The sequence below is a fragment of the Cricetulus griseus genome, assembly GCF_003668045.3.
Source record: "Cricetulus griseus strain 17A/GY chromosome 1 unlocalized genomic scaffold, alternate assembly CriGri-PICRH-1.0 chr1_0, whole genome shotgun sequence".
NCBI classification, from domain to species: domain Eukaryota; kingdom Metazoa; phylum Chordata; class Mammalia; order Rodentia; family Cricetidae; genus Cricetulus; species Cricetulus griseus.
In genome coordinates this window covers 253385234-253403382 of record NW_023276806.1, presented here as the reverse complement: position 1 = coordinate 253403382, position 18149 = coordinate 253385234, and the positions used below count along the sequence as shown (strand labels likewise).

The 18149-nt window shown below is 43.2% G+C and overlaps 1 protein-coding gene across 1 annotated transcript in view; it reads left to right on the top strand.

The window, feature by feature from the left end:
• The window catches only part of Kif6 (kinesin family member 6), a 287668-nt gene that overhangs the window by 211493 nt on the left and 58026 nt on the right, over positions 1 to 18149 (top strand). Inside the window, exon 15 of the mRNA XM_035451464.1 lies at positions 9009 to 9064. Coding sequence (XP_035307355.1) covers positions 9009 to 9064 — 56 coding nt within the window. The remainder of the gene's footprint in view (positions 1 to 9008; positions 9065 to 18149) is intronic.

Sequence of the window (18149 nt, the reverse complement as noted above, 5' to 3'; positions counted from 1 at the left end):
GAGTAGCTGCCCACCCCCACACCCCAGGCTTAGGTAGGCCAGTCCCAGACTTCCTACTCTGGCCTTCTAACCTGTTAGGCTAATGTCTGCAAGAAAGGTTAATGTCTACAGTTTCACATGTCCCTGTGTGTACCCTGTTACAATTCTCTTTTCACATGTGAGATTCACCATCCCAGTGCTAGTGGGGTAAGCGTCTTGTAGGTCAGGGGTCTGTCAGCTACTGACAGCATTAGCTCTATGGACAAAGCTCACTTTGTATGTATTCTCACCAGCTTAGGACTGTTACAAATGTCCTTATAATCTTCAGGAGAAAATGAGTCAAGCTGGCAAGCTGGCTCAGTGGATAAAGTGCTTGCTGTGTGAGCATGGGGTCCTGAATTCCAGTCACCAGCACCGTGCACCTGTAATTCCCAGCCCTGGGAAGGCAGAGAGAGAGAGAGAGAGAGAGAGAGAGAGAGAGAGAGAGAGAGAGAGAGAGAGAGACAGACAGACAGACAGACAGACAGACAGACAGAGGAGGTTCTCTGGGGCTTGATAGCCAGCCAGTCAGCCAGTCTAGTAAGATAAATGAGTTTCATGTTCAGCATCTCAAAAATAAAAGAAAACCACAATGTAATAGAATTGGCCTCTAGTGTACACACACACACACACACACACACACACACACACACACACACACACACACACAATTTTTAATGTATTGACCAAATTACACTCTTAGGTCTTCCATTATTTGGTAGAATCAAGAGTAGATGAAAGGCCTGAGGAGAGAGATTAGAGATGAAGGCTTAACATAGCTGCTACAGGGAGGGATGAGAGACTTGACAGGAAGGGCCAAGGGACAACCCCAGACTGACAGCTGCTTCCCCAAGGCATGGGCAGATCCCAGTGCTCCTCAGGAGTCCAGTAACACAACTCAGGCCCATCGCTCTGGAGAGCAGTCCGGCTCAGTCCAGAGAAGTGTGTGCACCTGGTGACCTGTCAATTCCATTTGGGGTTAATACCCCACCCTATGGGGACATTTAGGGGAACTTGTCATGGCTGCATTGCTTGTAGCTGGGGATAGTTGAACATACTCTAGGTTCCAGTGCTGAGCAGCTGACAGGTAATATAGAGCCCAGGGCAGCTTGGTACACATCTGTTGCCTAGCTACACTGCTGCCATGACAGGCTCAATAGAAACCAAGTAAAAAGTAGGCCTGAGTTTCAGTTTACCCTAAGGCAACACCTGGCTCCAGGAAAGAGCACAAGCTGGGACTACCCAGTTACCACCAATGAAGGGACCAATCATCATTAAGGGGAAAATACCTTATGTTCCAACCATTGTAGACAAGATCACCAGATGTCCCTTAACCCAGCACACATCCATCCATTTCACCCAGACACCCCTAGATAATTGTCAGCCAATCAGGGGTCCTGAACCTTAGATATCTCTCACCCCAACCTGTGCTATGATAAACCTCGCCCCCCTCAACTGAGCTGGAGGCTCTCTGATTGTGCCAGTGCCTTGGATACATGGAGGGCCAAAGCTCGAACTTGAATAAAGACTCTTTGCTTTTGCATAAGGGATTCAGACTCTTTGTTGGTTGGGCTTGGGGGACTTCAAGATCTGGGTTTAGCAGTAATATAACAGAAATTCCATGGATTGGGATGTAGTGTGGTGTGGGGAAGGGATGATGGATTAGATGCTTGCATAGCAACAAGATAGATCTTAAAGGCACAAGACTAGGAAGGAACACAATTCCAAAAACCTACAAATGGACTAACCTAAAACCAGAGCCGTCCATACACAAAGATCCACCTGAGTGTACCCCACAAACAGAAGGGGGGTTAGATAGAGGGCTCACTGGTTAAGAGTGATGGCTACTTAAGCATGAGGGCCTGATTTCAGATCCCAGCACCCATGTCAAACTCTGGACTTGGCCACTCAAGCACTTCTCACTCCAGTGCTGTGGGGTAGAAAGGAAGATTCCTGGGGCTTGCTGGCTGCCAGCACAGCTCTGTTCAGGGAGACACACTGTTTCAGGGAATAACTTGGAGATTGATAGCCTGGGACACCTGGTGTCCTCCTCTGCCCCCACATACACACAAAGACTCACATCCAACACACACTTGCACATGTACCACACATAAAGAATAGAAGTGGGGGGGGAGCTAAAAAGCAATCAGAGTCAATGACCAAAGCCAGGCTAGGGAGGAATTGAGTAACTCTGGGAAGAACTGAAGACTCTCTGCCTAGAAGCATGGGCAGGCACATGCTGGCTTTAATGTTAGCATCTGAGACCAAAGGTACTTCAAACCCTCTGATGCTTCTGCTCCCCTGCATGCCAGGCATTCCTGATAAAGCCAATGGGGTATGTTGGAACAGGCTACCTTCCTTGGGTGTCTGGAAACAACATTGGCAACTAGATGACAGCTGCTTCCTTCTCCAAGAAAGATCTCCACCAAGCCTGGAGGCTTCTTTGTCCATGCTCACAGTCATGACTTCCTAGTGAAATGATCCAAGGTGATACCAAATACAACCAAGCCTGGGTCCAACTCCCCAGACACTCATGTAACTAGGTGGGGCCTGAGCATCTGGATAGCACTAACAACCTGATTTGGAAACCACTGGCCTATAGTATTCAGCAGCCTTGACCCCCAGGGCCTTTGAAGGAGGAGTCCCATAAAAAATTAATAGGAGCTGAGAAGGTGGTTCTTTTGGTAAAGTGCTTTCCATGTAAGCCTGGGGATTTGAGTTCAACCCCAGACCCCCACAATAATTAAAATAATAATAGTAGTAATAAAAGCTGAGTACAGTGTTGCAGTGGGCTGTGTTTATAATCCCAGAGCTGGGGAGGTAGAAGCTGGTGGGTTCCCGAGACTCAGGAGCACTAACCCAGCTTACTAGGCAAGTTCCAGGCATCGAGAGATCTTACTCCAGAAAACAAGGTGGGTGGAGCTAAAGAAATGATACCTGAAGATGGCTTCAGTCCACACCTGCACACGGGCACACACACACACACACACACACACACACACACACACACACACACACACACACACACATGATACTTTGTATACCCAAGTTTAAAAGCCACTAACACAGCAGATGTACTTCATTTTTCCCTTTTGTAAAATCATCATGGCTCCTGGCTGGTGTAGGCTTGTAAGTCTGGACCTGTTTCTGATAGGAAAGTAGGTCATGGCCTGCCAGGGGAGCATGTGTGGGTCTCTCAAAGGCTTATCCATACAGACAGTAGAGTTCTGGCAACCTAAGCAGCCATCATGATTTTACTGGAAGCACATCTTGTTCACCCACAATGGGCAGTACTACCAATGCTCCCATCCTCCTCTTGGCCATTATGCAAAGGAATTAACAAGAACAAGACTCACAGGAAACTCTCTGAAGACGTCTGCCCAACAATAAATCCAACAAAAAGGCAGGAGACCAGCCCATTCTAAAAAGGAAATTCTGTATCTGTTAATGTTGATATAATTGAAGTCATTACGGAAGTGCTTCATGCCAAGAGGCAATGGGGTACCACCTGGAGCCTCACTTTCTCTCTGGACCTACACTCTTATTCATTTTACAGAGATTATTCAGTTAGTACATTCCTGGCCATGTCAAGTGGGGGTCTCTGGAGGAACACAGAGAATAAATGAATACATATCACAAAGGAGAATTATTAGATTGGCTTACAGGATACAATCTGGGGAGTCTAACAGTGGCCATCTGCACACTGAAGAGTCTGAGGATTCAGTTAACAAAGCCAGGTAACTCAGCAGCCCCAGTCCAAGCCCACAGCCTGGAGATCCCACAGAGTCATTGGTAGTGTGTCCATGTTGGGAGGCAGAAGAAGCTGGAGCATCAGTCGGTGAAAGTCAGTGGTAGCCACACATGCTGTCATTTCCCAGGACATCTTCAAACACAGGCCACCTGTTGGATATGGTGCTGGCTTAGAGAGAGGGTCTTCCCTCCTCATGGAACCCTCACAGACATGCACAGAGGTGTGTCTGCTGAGTGATTCTAGACCCATACCTGGCATATACACAGCTAGTCAACTGAGAAGGCCTAGTCACCATACATGCAGGTGCCTATAGCAGAAGACTGAGAGAAAATATCTTTTTATAAAAAAAAAAAAAAAAGTGTTCCACCAGAAGACACAAAAACAAATGCCCAGTCACTCAGAGAGGTGACTCCCAAGGCTCTGACATAGAAACACTGTTCAGGTAGTACTGATCCCTTCCAAATATTGGCTCCTGTGTTCCCTAGTGGCAGGGAGGACCCACACCCTTAAGTGTTGGTCTTAGGAATTCTGAGAGACTAGAGGTCTGGGGTTCGAGCTGGCATTCGGTTTCCTCACCCTTTGGGAACTCTCACCCTTCCAATAACCCTCAGCAGTAGGAGCCCCTGGCCTGGTCTCCCATCTTATTCAGCATCAAGGACCCACCAGGCTGGTCTCCCATCTTACTCCTCTTGTCTCACATCTGGTTGATGGTGAGACTAGAATTGTTTGACACCAGACCAATCTCCTCTAGCCCACATGTTACGATAAATCTTTCCAACAAAAGCTGCCCAATCATCCCTAATGGCAGAATTATTGGTAGCCCAAAATCCTCTATGAGTCTCTCCACCTCCTGGGGGTATAAGACCTTGTGTGGTATTTCAGGAGGGCACATGGGTAACCCATGTGCCCCATGCCACCTAACAGGAGGCTTTCCGTTCTCTGTTCACCTGTACATTTCTAGCATGGACTTTCTAGCATGCTTGGGTGCTGCCCCTGGGTCTGGGGAGGTTCAGCTGCCCGTATGTGATGAGAGAAGTCGGATGTCACATTAGAAGAACATTTGCCCTTGGTTGGCCTACAGTGTATGAACCGGCCCTTCAGTAGAGGCTTTTCCAGTGGAAGGTAATTGTGATTCCTAATCACTCCATTTTCTAGGCATGAATCACCTTCCTAATATATAATAATAGGGAGAGAGGCTGCCGACCCTGTGTTCTGTAAATACCAGGGCCCATGCAAAGCACAGCGAAGCTTTTCTTTTGTGTCTAACGTCTTACAAACTGAACCCTTCAGACACAGAGTCCCCATTAAGTAACAAAAGAGGAAATGAACAGGGAGACGAACTGCAATTGGAAATCAAGGTGTTAATAACATGAGCTAAACCAAGAAAAGCACTCTTCACTTAGTCGGATCCTTCCAGCATGGAATGGAGCAGCAGTGTACAGCAGCAGCGGGAGAAGTGAGCTGGGGAAATCACCGGCACCATCTGGAAATGCTACCGTGACAAATAGGAGCTCCCCGGTTCCCATTAGACTTCAAGTTTAACCTTTATTATTTTTCCATTTGATTTTTATATTTACACTTTGTCTGCTGAACTAGAATTAGAAACGCTGAGAATAAAGACTAGATTAGAATCTTCTCAGCACCATCAGCTCTATATTGGACACATACACACACACACACACACACACACACACACACACACACACACACACACACACTGCTCAGAAAACTATTTTGTTTGAGAATGTCTATTTGAAATTGCCTTGGAGGACTCTTAGAAGCCAAGGAAACTGCTTAAGATTTGCTGTAGCCTCCAAGAAGTGCAGAGCTGTAGTGGGAAGTGACCGACTGTCAGCAGGAGATACCCAGATATGGGTTAGGAAGTAAAAGAAAAGCACAGGGAGGGCAGGCTAGGTTTGCTTTACAATAAAATGGCCATACAACCTGGGGACTGGGGTCAGGTCCCCAGCACTAACATAAGAAAGACTGGTTACATGTAGCTCAGGCTGCAACCCCAGCATAGAGGAGACAGAGCTGTGCAGACCCTTGGAGCTCACCAGGCAGCCAGATGAACCAAATCTGGGAGCTCCAGGTTCAGTAAGAGACCCTGTCTCTAAAATAAGGTGGGGAGTGAGTGAGGAAGACACTTGACATAGACTTGTGGCCTCTACCCGCCCACTGTGCATGAGAATTCCTGAAAAGAAATTATCTACACAGGGAAATTGACTGATTAAAACTTCAATGATGCGGAAAGGTTGGAATACCGCAAGTGAGAGCAACCTTTAGCCTAACAAGAGCCATTCCTTACACACCTCTGAGTGAGATCTACCCTCCTAATAAACAGATAAAGACCTTTGGAAAGCATTAACGTAAAACAAAACTACTCTCCATCACTGGGAGTGCTAAGACTGTCATCAAATAACATCTGATGGCTACAAGTCCTCTACCCAAGCATAACCCACCTTTCTGATGTCCCACCAAGGTATTTTTTTGCATGCCTTAATTTATAGCTTTCTTTGTCCATTAAAACAAAAGTCCATAAAACCATGTTTACAAGCCATGATCACTCTTGGCTCCAGAGTAAACCATTTCTGGCCCTAACTAAGTCAGAGCGATCGCTGCCTGAGTTCCCTAGAGAATTGTGTGTGGGGTAAGCAGCAGTGGGCTCCTTAGCTGCTTCACCCTGACTGAATCCTATCTTTAGATATCACATACCAAGGACAAGGTAGTATTATCTCCAGAATTTCTCAGAAGTCACATCGGACTCTGCTTCAGTTACCTACATCTTCTCATTCCTTCTGACGATGGAGAAAGTTGGCAGCAGCACTGAAGCCCCTAACACCCATCATCAGGGACCTCTTCCATTACACTGGCTTATGTGAAGGCTGACCCTTGGCCTCTGTTGTCTGTGGTTGCTGCTTCCAGGGCATGACCCCAGCTCCTGTCCTGCACTGTGGTGGTGACGATTCATACACACAGCACATGGAGCTTGTGTCCACACATCCCATGGATGTCCCTGAGTTTTACCAGGTGCCTCGTCACTGGTCCCTGCAAGGTGACAATCCCTCACTGAGAAGACATAAATGACCACGAGGAGCCTTCATTCAGGAGCCAGGGGTGGAGTCCTTAGCCACCCAGCCTTGTAGGAAAATGCAGTTCTCTTCCTTGAAACTCCCTGTCTGAAGTCCCAGGCCATACGCACAGACACAGAAAACAGCAGTGATGGAACTGTCACCACTTTACCACCACGCCCTTGCTTCTCCTCACAATAAGATCGCTGAGCTTCTCTGAACTCTATAGATTTGGGGAGGCTGGAAGAAGACAGGGAGAGAAGAGATCGCTGAATTAAGATGGACAGTAGAAAACCAGATCAGTGAGATGGGAGGACTTAGCCTAACATGCTCTTTGTTAATATGTGTTTGGAAACTTCTAGAATGAAGAGTTTTCTAAAATTCTGTGTATCCTCAAAATCCAGGTCACTCTCAACTTATACAGGAAGGTGTTCTTACTACTCATTACACATAGATAGACCCCTTCCTAGACAAACTCAAACAGTGTCGTCATTGTTATCAAGATAGAATATGTACTATGTCCATATATTGTGCAGGGTTTATTGTTTTTTGTTTGTTTATTTGTTTTGTTTTCTTGATAGGGTTTTCACACCCCTTCAATTTCATGGCAGAAGGGACCAGAGATCAACTAATAATTTATAAAGATGTAGAGATCATCTTTGTTGTCATTGTGGCTGAACTTGGAATCCCTTAGGAGACACACCTCCAAGTGTGTCTGCTGAGGGTGTTTCCAGAAAGGTTTAACTGAGGACTGAAGAACCCCTCCAGCTGTGTGTGGCTCCATCCCAAGGGCTGGGGTCCTGGGCTGAACTAAAGATAAAAAGCAAGGCAGCCAAGTATTACATTCCTCTCTCTGCTTCATGATAGTGACACAACATGGCTAGCCCCCTCACCCTCCTCACAAGCCATGTATTATGGCCTTTGTCTCCTCAAGAGCTACCCATTCCTCCCATAGGTTATAACTTGCACTATTTCTTCAGTGCAAACTTGGGTTAATTATGGATGCTACATAAAGATCTGTTAGGAGATGTAAAGGGCACATGAGTGCCAGCACAATCATCTCATGGGCTAGCATTTACCCACCATATATAAGAGTTTCTAAAGACATAGGGAAGAACATACAATGCTAAGTGAAAAAAATGCCAGGGTATAAAATATTATATATTATTTATATCATTATATATGTGTATATTGACTTATGCATACATTATGACCTCACCCTGTAAAATGAGCTGGAGAAAAGACTAGACAGATCTGCATATCAGGATATACTTATTTCTGTTTGAGGGGTTATTGTATTTTTTTCTCTTAAATTGTATTTTCAAAATCTGGTTTAATAGTCATCTGCAACAAGAGACAGCAAACATTTTCTGTAAAGGGTCAAATGGTAAAATGTTTTTGCTCCACAAGCCACACAGTCCCGGTCACATCCTTTCCACTCAGCTGTGGTAACTTACAAGTCTCTCTAGATAAAGTGATGATGAATGGGTGAATGCATCCCAATAAAACTTTATTCATAGAACCAGGAAGTATCCCTGATTTGTTTCATGACTGGTCATCAGTGGCTGACTTCTGCTATAATATTGAATGTCAAGAAGTCAATGTTATTTAGGAATGTTTTCTTTGACTATGAGGCTGGCACATGGCTGATAGATCACGGTAGAGAAGCTTTACCTCCATGCTTCATTCTGTACCCTTGCACCATAAAGCATCATTGAATTTATTCATTAGCAAATGTATGAACGCTTTTTAAATTATTGTTTTGTATGTATGGGTGTTTTGCTGGCATGTAGTATTGCAGCATGTGTACGCAATGCATGCAGAGCCCCTGGAAGCCAGAAGATGGTGTTGGATCCCCTAGAACTGGAGTTACAGATGGCTCTGGCCGCTGTGTGGGTGCTGGAAACTGAACTCAGGTCCTCTGGGAGCGCAGGCAGTACTCTTAACCACCCAACTATTGCTCTCACTGGAAACTTTGTGTGAAGTAGATTAATATTTCACAGTAGATGTAATCGTACAAATTTCATCTTCCTTATAGGCCTACCATATTAAGCTTATTTCAGTTTTCTTTTGGCTTCATCACATTCTTGAAATCTCTTATTCTTTCACACATAATATAGGATGACTAGCAAAAACTAAAACTTGTCTTTATTTCCTTTTTCCTCCAGATTTTCTGAAGCAAAGGCTCTGGGAGAAAGTATAAATGAAACAAGAAATAAAATTGGTAAGCAGATGATATTCTGGAAGCTACTTTCACCATTTTCCAGTGGACTCTGGGTGGTGTTGTGCCTTCTTCATATAACCATAAAGTCTAGCCTACATACCTGCCCAGGGAGCCGGGGACACACACCTCACTGAAAGGTGCTTTTGTATATGTCAGTCCTGAGCTTGTGCCAGGTATCTCACTGGGTGGCTTACCCAGTGAGAAAGTCGTACTTCTTTTTCCTTGTGTGTTTCAGAAGTAGCTCGGCCTGTCATAGTCATGTAATCACAACAGCACTGCTTCATATTCCTAAGGGCTGTGAAGTAGTGTTACACCACCCAAACTTGGTGCTGGGCATTTTCATCACCATCCCTAAACCCAAAGATGAGAAGCCAAAAGGCGTACCTCTCCCAGCTGCTGAGCTCCCCATTTAGATAAGCTTGCCTGGAAAAGCAACAGACAAATCTGAAAACACATGTGCCTCAAGTCTTTGTCAAAGCAGAAGGAAAATGTGTCTTACCCTTGGCTACAAGACACAACCAAGACCCATCTCCCTGACAGAGCAGCTTCACAGAGGGGACCCTTCGGCCTCTGTGTTCCAGAAAGCAACTGTTGCCTGTTTGTAACTGGTCCCTGGGCTCCTTCTTGCCCCCACCTCCCCCTCAGAAGCCACTTTGAGTGCCTCCTCTGGCTTATTCTGCAGAGTCTAGAAAATCAGGGTAGCCCCAGTCCATCTAAGTCAAGGAAACAGTTCTCATTTACATACAGGGCAGAGCTGCATCAGGTAGGCCCTAAGTCACACCTACTAGGAGTCCCTGAATTCATTTGGAGCCCAGGAGCTTGGATGGTTTGGTGGTTGCTTTTCATTTTCAGGTTAACACAGTCTAATAACAACTAGGAATGGAGTCTCAATGAGGAAGTGTCTAGAACAAGTTGGTCTGTGGATGTGTCTGGGGTGAGGGTTGTCTTGATCACATTAATGGGTGTGGGAAGACCTAGTCCACCTTGAATGGCACTATTCTCTAGGTTTAGGGCCTGGGCTGTGTAAGAATGGAGAAAATGAGCTACGGAATAAGCGTGTTTGCGTTTATCTCTCTCTGCTCTTGACTGTGGGTGTGATGTGACTGATCTTTCATGTTCTTGACACAGTGACTCCTTTTTATGATGGACTTTGACCTGGAATTGGGAACTGAAATAAGCCCTTTCTCCCCTGCTTTTTGTCAGGACATTTTTTTTTTATCACAGCAAGAGAAATGAAGCTATGATAGATGGGGAAAGTAACTTAGCTGAAATTGAGCACTGCCTTCAGCGGTGGGGGGAGGCAAGTGATGGTGTGAAGCTGATAGCACCTGCCTAGTGAAATAGTACTCACCATAAGGCAGTCTTCGTAGTATACCTCTGATGCTTCTCTGGCCTTGAGCATTGTAGTAGTGATTAGACTCAATGTTGGATCTTCATCAATATTTCTACATCAAAAAATACTTTCAGAGCTTTGGTAAGTATTTCTTTATAATTATCAACAATGTAGGCATGCTAGGCCACCAGTAACATGTATATACCAGATGCATTTCTACAATATGGTGTGCAAATGTGTCTTCATAACAGAATATAGCAGTGGCCCTGCTTGTCCCATTTATCCCTATAGATTCTCAAAGGGGTTAAGGGGAGAGGACTACACTTGACCTACGCAGACTAGATGCTTATTTGTGATTAATACAAAGAGGGTCAAGACATGCTGTCACAGCCTTGGGGACGTGACATCAGGGTTCTATTTCCCCCAGAAAACTGTGAGTAGAATTGACATCGATGCCAAGATTTAACCTTCCAGCAATACCAAGAAAGCAGCCAATTGAGAGGTGTAAACAAAGCCTGTGCCCTACTCCACAGCCACCACTACCTTTCAAACTGTCTTGATCCAAGAGGGGCCAGGTGAGTGGACTGTGAGGACCTGGCCTGACTCTTGAACAATACCCTTGTATTGTCCAGCCACAGGAAAGAGCCACATCATGGCATCATTGACAGATGGCAGGTTAAATGTAAAGAAGCTGGAGGTAAAACTCTGAGCAAAATATATGAGCAGAGCATAGATGGGCTATGCCACAGCTGGGGTCACCACCACTCAGCTCTGATCCCCACACTGCCACATCCCAGATCCGGGCAAGATCAGATGCCATGGAGTGTACTTGTAATTGGCCCACAGAGAGGAAACTACAGATCGACAAACCCGTATGTCTAAAGTGCAAGTAGCCTCTGTGTCCTTGGGTTATTCATTTTTCCCTGACATTGTGACCTACAGCTGTGTCTTGAGTTCCATCCTTAGAGGTTCCTGAGCACTTTCTATTTCACTGGTAGCCAAATAATACCTAATTTTTATATGGTAAAACTTTCCTATTATTTCTTTTCTCTTTTATTGCAGATTTTTTATTTGAATTAGAAACAAAATTGTTTTATATGACAATCCCAGTTCCCTCTCCCTCCTGTCCTCTCCTACCACACCCCTCAACTAAAACCCTACCTATCACATATCCTTTCTGCTCCCCCTGGATGGTGATACATCAGAGTCTATTGTATCCTTTGGGATAGGGCCTAGGCACCCCACCCCTGGGTGTCTTGGCTCAGGGAGAATCCTCTATGTGGAATGGGCTCCCAAAGTCCACACCTATGCTAGGGATAAGTACTGAACTACTACAGGAGGTCCCATAGATTTCTGAGGGTTCCTCACTGAAACCCATGTTCCTAGGGTCTGGATCAGTCCCATACTGGTTTCCCAGATATCAGTCTGGAGAGCAAGAGTTCCCCATTGTTCAGGTCAGCTGTTTCTGTGGGTTTCACAAGCCTAGCCTGGACCCCTTTGCTCTTCACTTGTCCTTCTCTGCATCTGGATTCCAGTTCAGTTCAGTGATTAGTTGTGGGTGTCTGCTTCTACTTCCACCAGTTGCTGGATGAGGGCTATCAGGTGGCATATAAGTTAGGCATCAATCTCATTATCAGGGGAGGGCATTTAAGGTAGCCTCTCTTCTGTTGCTTAGATTGTTAGCTGGTGTCATCTTTGTAGATCTCCAGACCTTTCCCTAGTGCCTGATTTCTCTGTAAACCTAAAATGTCTCCCTCTATTATGGAATCTCCATTCTTGTTATCATCTATTCTTCCCCTGACTCAACCTTTCTGCTCCCTCATGTCCTCTGCATCCCTCCTCTTCTCCCCTTATTCTCCTAGCTCCCTCCAGCCTCTTCCCATGCTCCCAATTTGCTCAGGAAATCTTGTCCCTTTCGCTTTCTCCAGGAGACCATGTATGTCTCTCTTAGGGACTTCCTTGTTTGCTAGTTTCTCTGGCAGTGTGGATTGTAGGCTGGTAATCCTTTACTCTATGTCTAAAATCCACATATTTGTGAGTAAATACCATGTTTGTCTTTTTGTGATTGCGTTAACTCTCTCAGAATGGTTTCTTCTAGTTCCATCCATTTGCCTGCAAATTTCAAGATTCCTTTTTTTTTTTTTTCCTGCTGAGTAGTACTCCATTGTGTAAATGTACCACATTTTCTCTATCCATTCTTTGGTTGAGGGGCATCTAGACTGCTTCCAGTTTCTGGCTATTACAAATAGTGCTGCTATGAACATCGTTGAACAGATGTTCTTGTTGTAGGATTGTGCTTCTTTTGGGTATATGCCTAGGAGTGGAATTGCTGGATCTTGTGGTAGACTGATTCCCATTTTCTTGAGGAGTCGCCACACTGATTTCCAAAGTGGCTGTACAAGTTGGCACTCCCACCAGAAGTGGAGGAGTGTTCCCCTTTCTCCACATCCTTTCCAGCATGAACTGTCATTGGTGTTTTTGATTTTGACCATTCTGACAGGAGTAAGATGGTATCTCAGAGTTGTTTTGATTTGCATTTCCCTGATGGTTAAGGATGTTGAACACTTTCTCTAGTGTCTTTCAGCCATTTTAGCTTCCTCTATTGAGAATTGTCTATTTAGTTCTGTACCCCACTTTTTAATTGGATTGTTTGTTGTTTTGGAGACTAGCTTCTTGAGTTCTTTGTATATTTTGGAGATCAGCCCTTTGTCAGATGTGGGGTTGGTGAAGATCTTTTCCCAGTCTGTGGGCTGCTGTGTCCTTTGTCTTGCAGAAGCTTCTCAGTTTCAGGAGGTCCCATTTATCAATTGTTGATCTCAGTGTCTGTGTTCAGGAAGCAGTCTCCTGTACCAATTAATTCAAGGGTATTTCCCACTTTGTCTTCTAATAGGTTCAGTGTGGCTGGATTTATGTTGAGGTCTTTGATCCATTTTGACTTAAGTTTTGTGCATGGCAATAGACTTGGATCTATCTGCAGTCTTCTACATGCCTGCATCTGGTTATGCCAGCACCATTTGTGAAAGATGTTCTCTTTATTCCATCGTATAAATTTAGATTATTTTTCAAAAATCAGGTGTTCGTAGGTGTGTGGGTTAATATCAGAGTTTTCAACTCTATTCCATTGGTCTGCCTGTCTATTTTTGTGCCAATACCAAGCTATTTTCAGGACTATTGCTCTATTATAGAGATTGAAGTCAGGGATGGTGATGCCTCCAGAAGTTCCTCTATTGTACAGGGTTGTTTTGGCTATCCTGGGTCTTTTGTTTCTCCATATAATGTTGAGAATTGTTCTTTCAAGTTCTTTGAAGAATTATGTTGGGATTTTGGTGGGGATTGCATTGAATCTGTAGATTGCTTTTGGCAAGATTGCCATTTTTACTATGTTGATCCTACCTATCCAAGAGCATGGGAGATCTTTCCATTTCCTGGTATCTTCTTTAATTTCTTTCTTTAGAAACTCAAAATTCTGACGGTGCACGTTTTTCACTTTTTTTGGTTAGTGTTACCCCAAGGTATTTTATGTTGTTTGTGGCAATTGTAAAGGGTGATGTTTCTCTGATTTCTTTCTCCACCAATGTGTCATTGGTATATAGTAGGGCTACAGATTTTTTTTTTGAGTTAATCTTGTATCCTGCCACTTTGCTGAAGGTGTTTATCAGGTGTTGGAGTTCCCTAGTAGAATTCTTCAGGTCATTTATGTAGACTATCATATCATCTGCAAATAGTGAGAGTTTCAATTTGTATCCCCTTGATCTCCTTTTGTTGTCTTATTGCTCTAGCAAGAACTTCAAGTACAATATTGAAGAGGCATGAAAAGAGTGGACAACCTTGACTTATTCCTGATTTTAGAGGAACACCTTGAGTTTCTTTCCATTTAGTTTGATGTTGGCTGTTGGTTTGCTATATATTGCCTTTATTATGTTTAGATATGTTCCTGTTATCCCTGATTTCTCCAAGACCTTTATCAGGAAGGGGTGTTGGATTTTGTCAAAGGCTTTTTCGGCATCTAATGAGATGATCATGTGTTATTTTTTTCCTCAGTCTGTTTATATGGCAGATTACATTGATGGATTTTTGTATGTTGAACCATCCTTGAAGCCCTGGGATGAATCCTACTTGATCATAATGGATGATTTCTCTTATGTGTTCTTGGATTCGATTTGTCAGTATTTTATTGAGTATTTTTACATCAATTTTCATGAGGGATATTGGTCTGTAGTTCTCTTTCTTATGTGTCTTTTTGTGGCTTGGATATCAAGGTTATTGAAAACTAATAAAAAGAGTTTGGCAATGACCCTTCTGCTTCTATTGTGTGGAATACTTTGAGGAGAATTGGTATTAGCTGTTCCTTGAATTTCTGGTAGAATTCTGCACTGAAGCCATCTGGCCCTGGGCTTTTTTTGGTTGGGAGACTTCTGATGACTGCTTCTACTTCATTAGGGGTTACAGGTCTATTTAAGTTGCTTATCTGTTCTTGATTTAGTTTTGGTAAGTGAAATCTGTCCAGAAAATTGTCCATTTCCTTTAGATTTTTGAATTTTGAGGAATATAGGTTTTTGAGGTATGAGATGATGATTCTCTGGATTTCCTTTGTGTCTATTGTTATGTCCCCCTTTTCATTCCTGCTTTTATTAATTTGCATGTTCACTCTCTGCTGTTTGGTAAGTTTGGATAAAGGTTTGTCTACTTTGTTGATTTTCTCAAAGAACCAACTCTTCATTATATTTATTCTTTGTTTTGTTCTCCTAGTTTCCATTTTATTGATTTCAGCCCTCAATTTGGTTATTTCCTGGCATCTGCTCCTCTGGGGTGTATTGGCTTCTTTGTGATCTAGAGCTTTCAGTTGTGCTGTTAATTCTGTAGTGTGACTATTCTCCTGTTTCTTTATGTGGGCACTTAGCGCTATGAACTTTCCTCTTAGCACTGCTTTCAAAGTGTCCCATAAGTTTGGGTATGTTGTGTCTGCATTCTCACTGAATTCTAGGAAATCTTTAATTTCTTCCTCAACCCCATAATTGTGCAATTGGGTGTTACTTAATTTCCATGAGTTTGTAGGTTTTCTGTAGTTCGTGTTGTTGTTGAATTCTAACTTTAAAGCATGGTGGTCTGATAAGATACAGGGGGTTATTTCATTTTTTTTGTACCTGTTGAGGTTTGCTATGCTGCCACGTATGTGGTCAATTTTAGAGAAGGTTCCATGTGGTGCTGAGAAGAAGGTATATTGTTTTGTATTTGGATGGAATGTTCTATAGATGTCTGTTAAGTCCTATTGGGCCATAACTCCTATTAGTTCCTTGTTTCTGAAGTTTCTGTCTGGTGTTCCTGTCTAGTGGCGAGAGTGGGGTGTTGAAGTCTCCCACTATAAGTGTGTGTGGTTTTATGTTTGATTTGAGTTTTAGTAATGTTTCTTTTACAAACGTGGATGCCTTTGTATTTGGGGCATAAATGTTCAGAATTGAGACTTCATCCTGATGGATTTCTCCTGTGATGTGTAGGAAGTGACCTCCTTCATCTCTTTTGATTGATTTTAGTTTAAAGTTCAAGTTGGTGGATATTAGGATTGCTACCCCCATTTGTTTCTTGGGTCCATTTGATTGGAAAATCTTTTCCCAACCTTTAATTGTTAGGTACCGTCTGTCTTTGAAGTTGAGGTGTGTTTCTTGTATGTAGCAGAAGGATGGATTCTGTCTTCTTATCCATTCTGCTAATCTGTGTCTTTTTATAAGCAAGTTAAGACCATTAATGTTGAGAGATCTTAATGACCATTGATTGTTCATTATTGTTTGTTTTGGATTTGGTGGTGGTGGTGAAATTATGTGTGAGACTTATCCCTTATTCCTTTTGGCTGTTGATAAAGTGGGTTTGTCTATTGCCTATATTTTTCTAGTTGTAGTTAACTTCCTTAGGTTACAGTTTTCCTTCCAGAGCTTTCTGTAGGTCTGGATTGGTGGATATGTATTGTTTGAATCTGGTTTTCTCATGGAATATCTTTTTTTCTCCATCTATAATGATTGAAAACTTTGCTGGGCATAGCAGTCTGGGCTGGCATCCATGGTCTCTTAGTGTAGGTAGAATATCTATCTAGCACCTTCTGGCTTTCAGAGTTTCCATGGAAAAGTCAGGTGTGATTCTGATAGATTTGCCTTTATATGTTCCTTGATGTTTTTCCTTTGCTGCTCTTAATATTTTCTCTTTATTCTGTATGTTTGGTGTTTTGATTATTATGTGTTGAGGATACCTTTTTTTGGTTCAGTCTATTTAGTGTTCTGTAGGCTTCTTGTATTTCCATTGGCATGTCTTTCTTTAGGTAGGAAAGTTTTCTTCTATTATTTTGTTGAACATGCTTTCTGTGCCTTTGAGTTGGATTTCTTCACCTTCTTCTATACCTATTATTCTTAGGTTTGGTCTTTTCACAGTGTCCCATATTTCCTGGATATTTTGTGTTAGGGATTTGTTGGACTTGAGGTTTTCCTTGGTTGATGAATGTATAACCTCTAGCGAGTCTTCAATAGCTGAGATTCTCTCTTCCATCTCTTGTATTCTGTTGTTCCTGAACATCTGTAGTTCCTGATCGTTTTACCCAGCTTTTCTATTTCCACCATTCCCTCAGATTGTGCTTTCTTTATTGTCTCTATTTCAGTTTTTAGGTCTTGAACTGTTTCCTTGAGAGATTTGTTGATATCATGTAATTTTTGGTTTGTTTTTTCTTCCATTTCCTTAAGGGATTTTCTCATGTCCTCTTTGAGGTCCTCTATCATTTTCATGAAGACGTTTTTAAGGTCATTCTCTTCTGGTTCATCTGCATTGTGATGTTCAGGTCTTGCTGGTGTATAGTTCCTAGTCTCTGGTAGCGTCATATTGGGTTTTTTTGTTGTTGAATGTGCTTTTACACTGTCCTCTTGTCATCCTTTCTTTTGGTGGGTGTAGCAGGAGTCTCTTCTTCTCCTGGTGGGTATGGGAGCAAGGTTCCCTTCTGGTAGATGCAAACAGATCCAATACTCTGATGTCTGTCCTCTTCTTATGGATGGAGGTGGGACTGTTACTGGGGACTTGACAGTCTCTGGGTGTCTTGGATCCTGCTGCCAAGTTAGGATCTGGTGAGCAGACTCCTGGCATCAGGTGTTCCTGAGCAGGGATTATTTCCTTTCTTTAAGAGCCAACTAACAAGGTGGATAACTATTGCCTGTAGTAGAGAGATAGTTCACTGGTTAAGAGCACTTGTTGTGAATGCAAGAAGACTTGAGTTCAAATCCACAGCACCCACAGAAAAGCCAGGTATGGCCTTGGGACAAGAGGATACTGGGAGCCTGCTGGCTGGCCAGCAAGCCAAAGATGTGAACCTCAAAAATGGGTATCCTTCAGGTTTAATGAGAGAGACTCTGCTTCAAAAACTAAGGTGGGAAGCTGTGAAGGAAGACCTGATGCAAAACATGCTTCCCCACATGCACACAACGTGCAGGCATAACACACACACACACACACACACACACACACACACACCAAACTCTTTTTGCAGGATTCTTTTATTGTCTTCAAAAATTTGTTTACATCAATTTTGATCTTGAAACAAATCAAAATCAAAATTGGGAGAAATAACCAATTTATAATCTCCTTTTGTTTCAGGGGGGTGAAGAATGGTACTTCTGTGACTTCTGTGTACTTGTCCCACAGATCAGAGTAATCATGTTTAAATACTTTTGTGTCCTCTCTGTTGCCATCTGTCTCTAAAAGTGCCATTGAGTTCAAAATCTT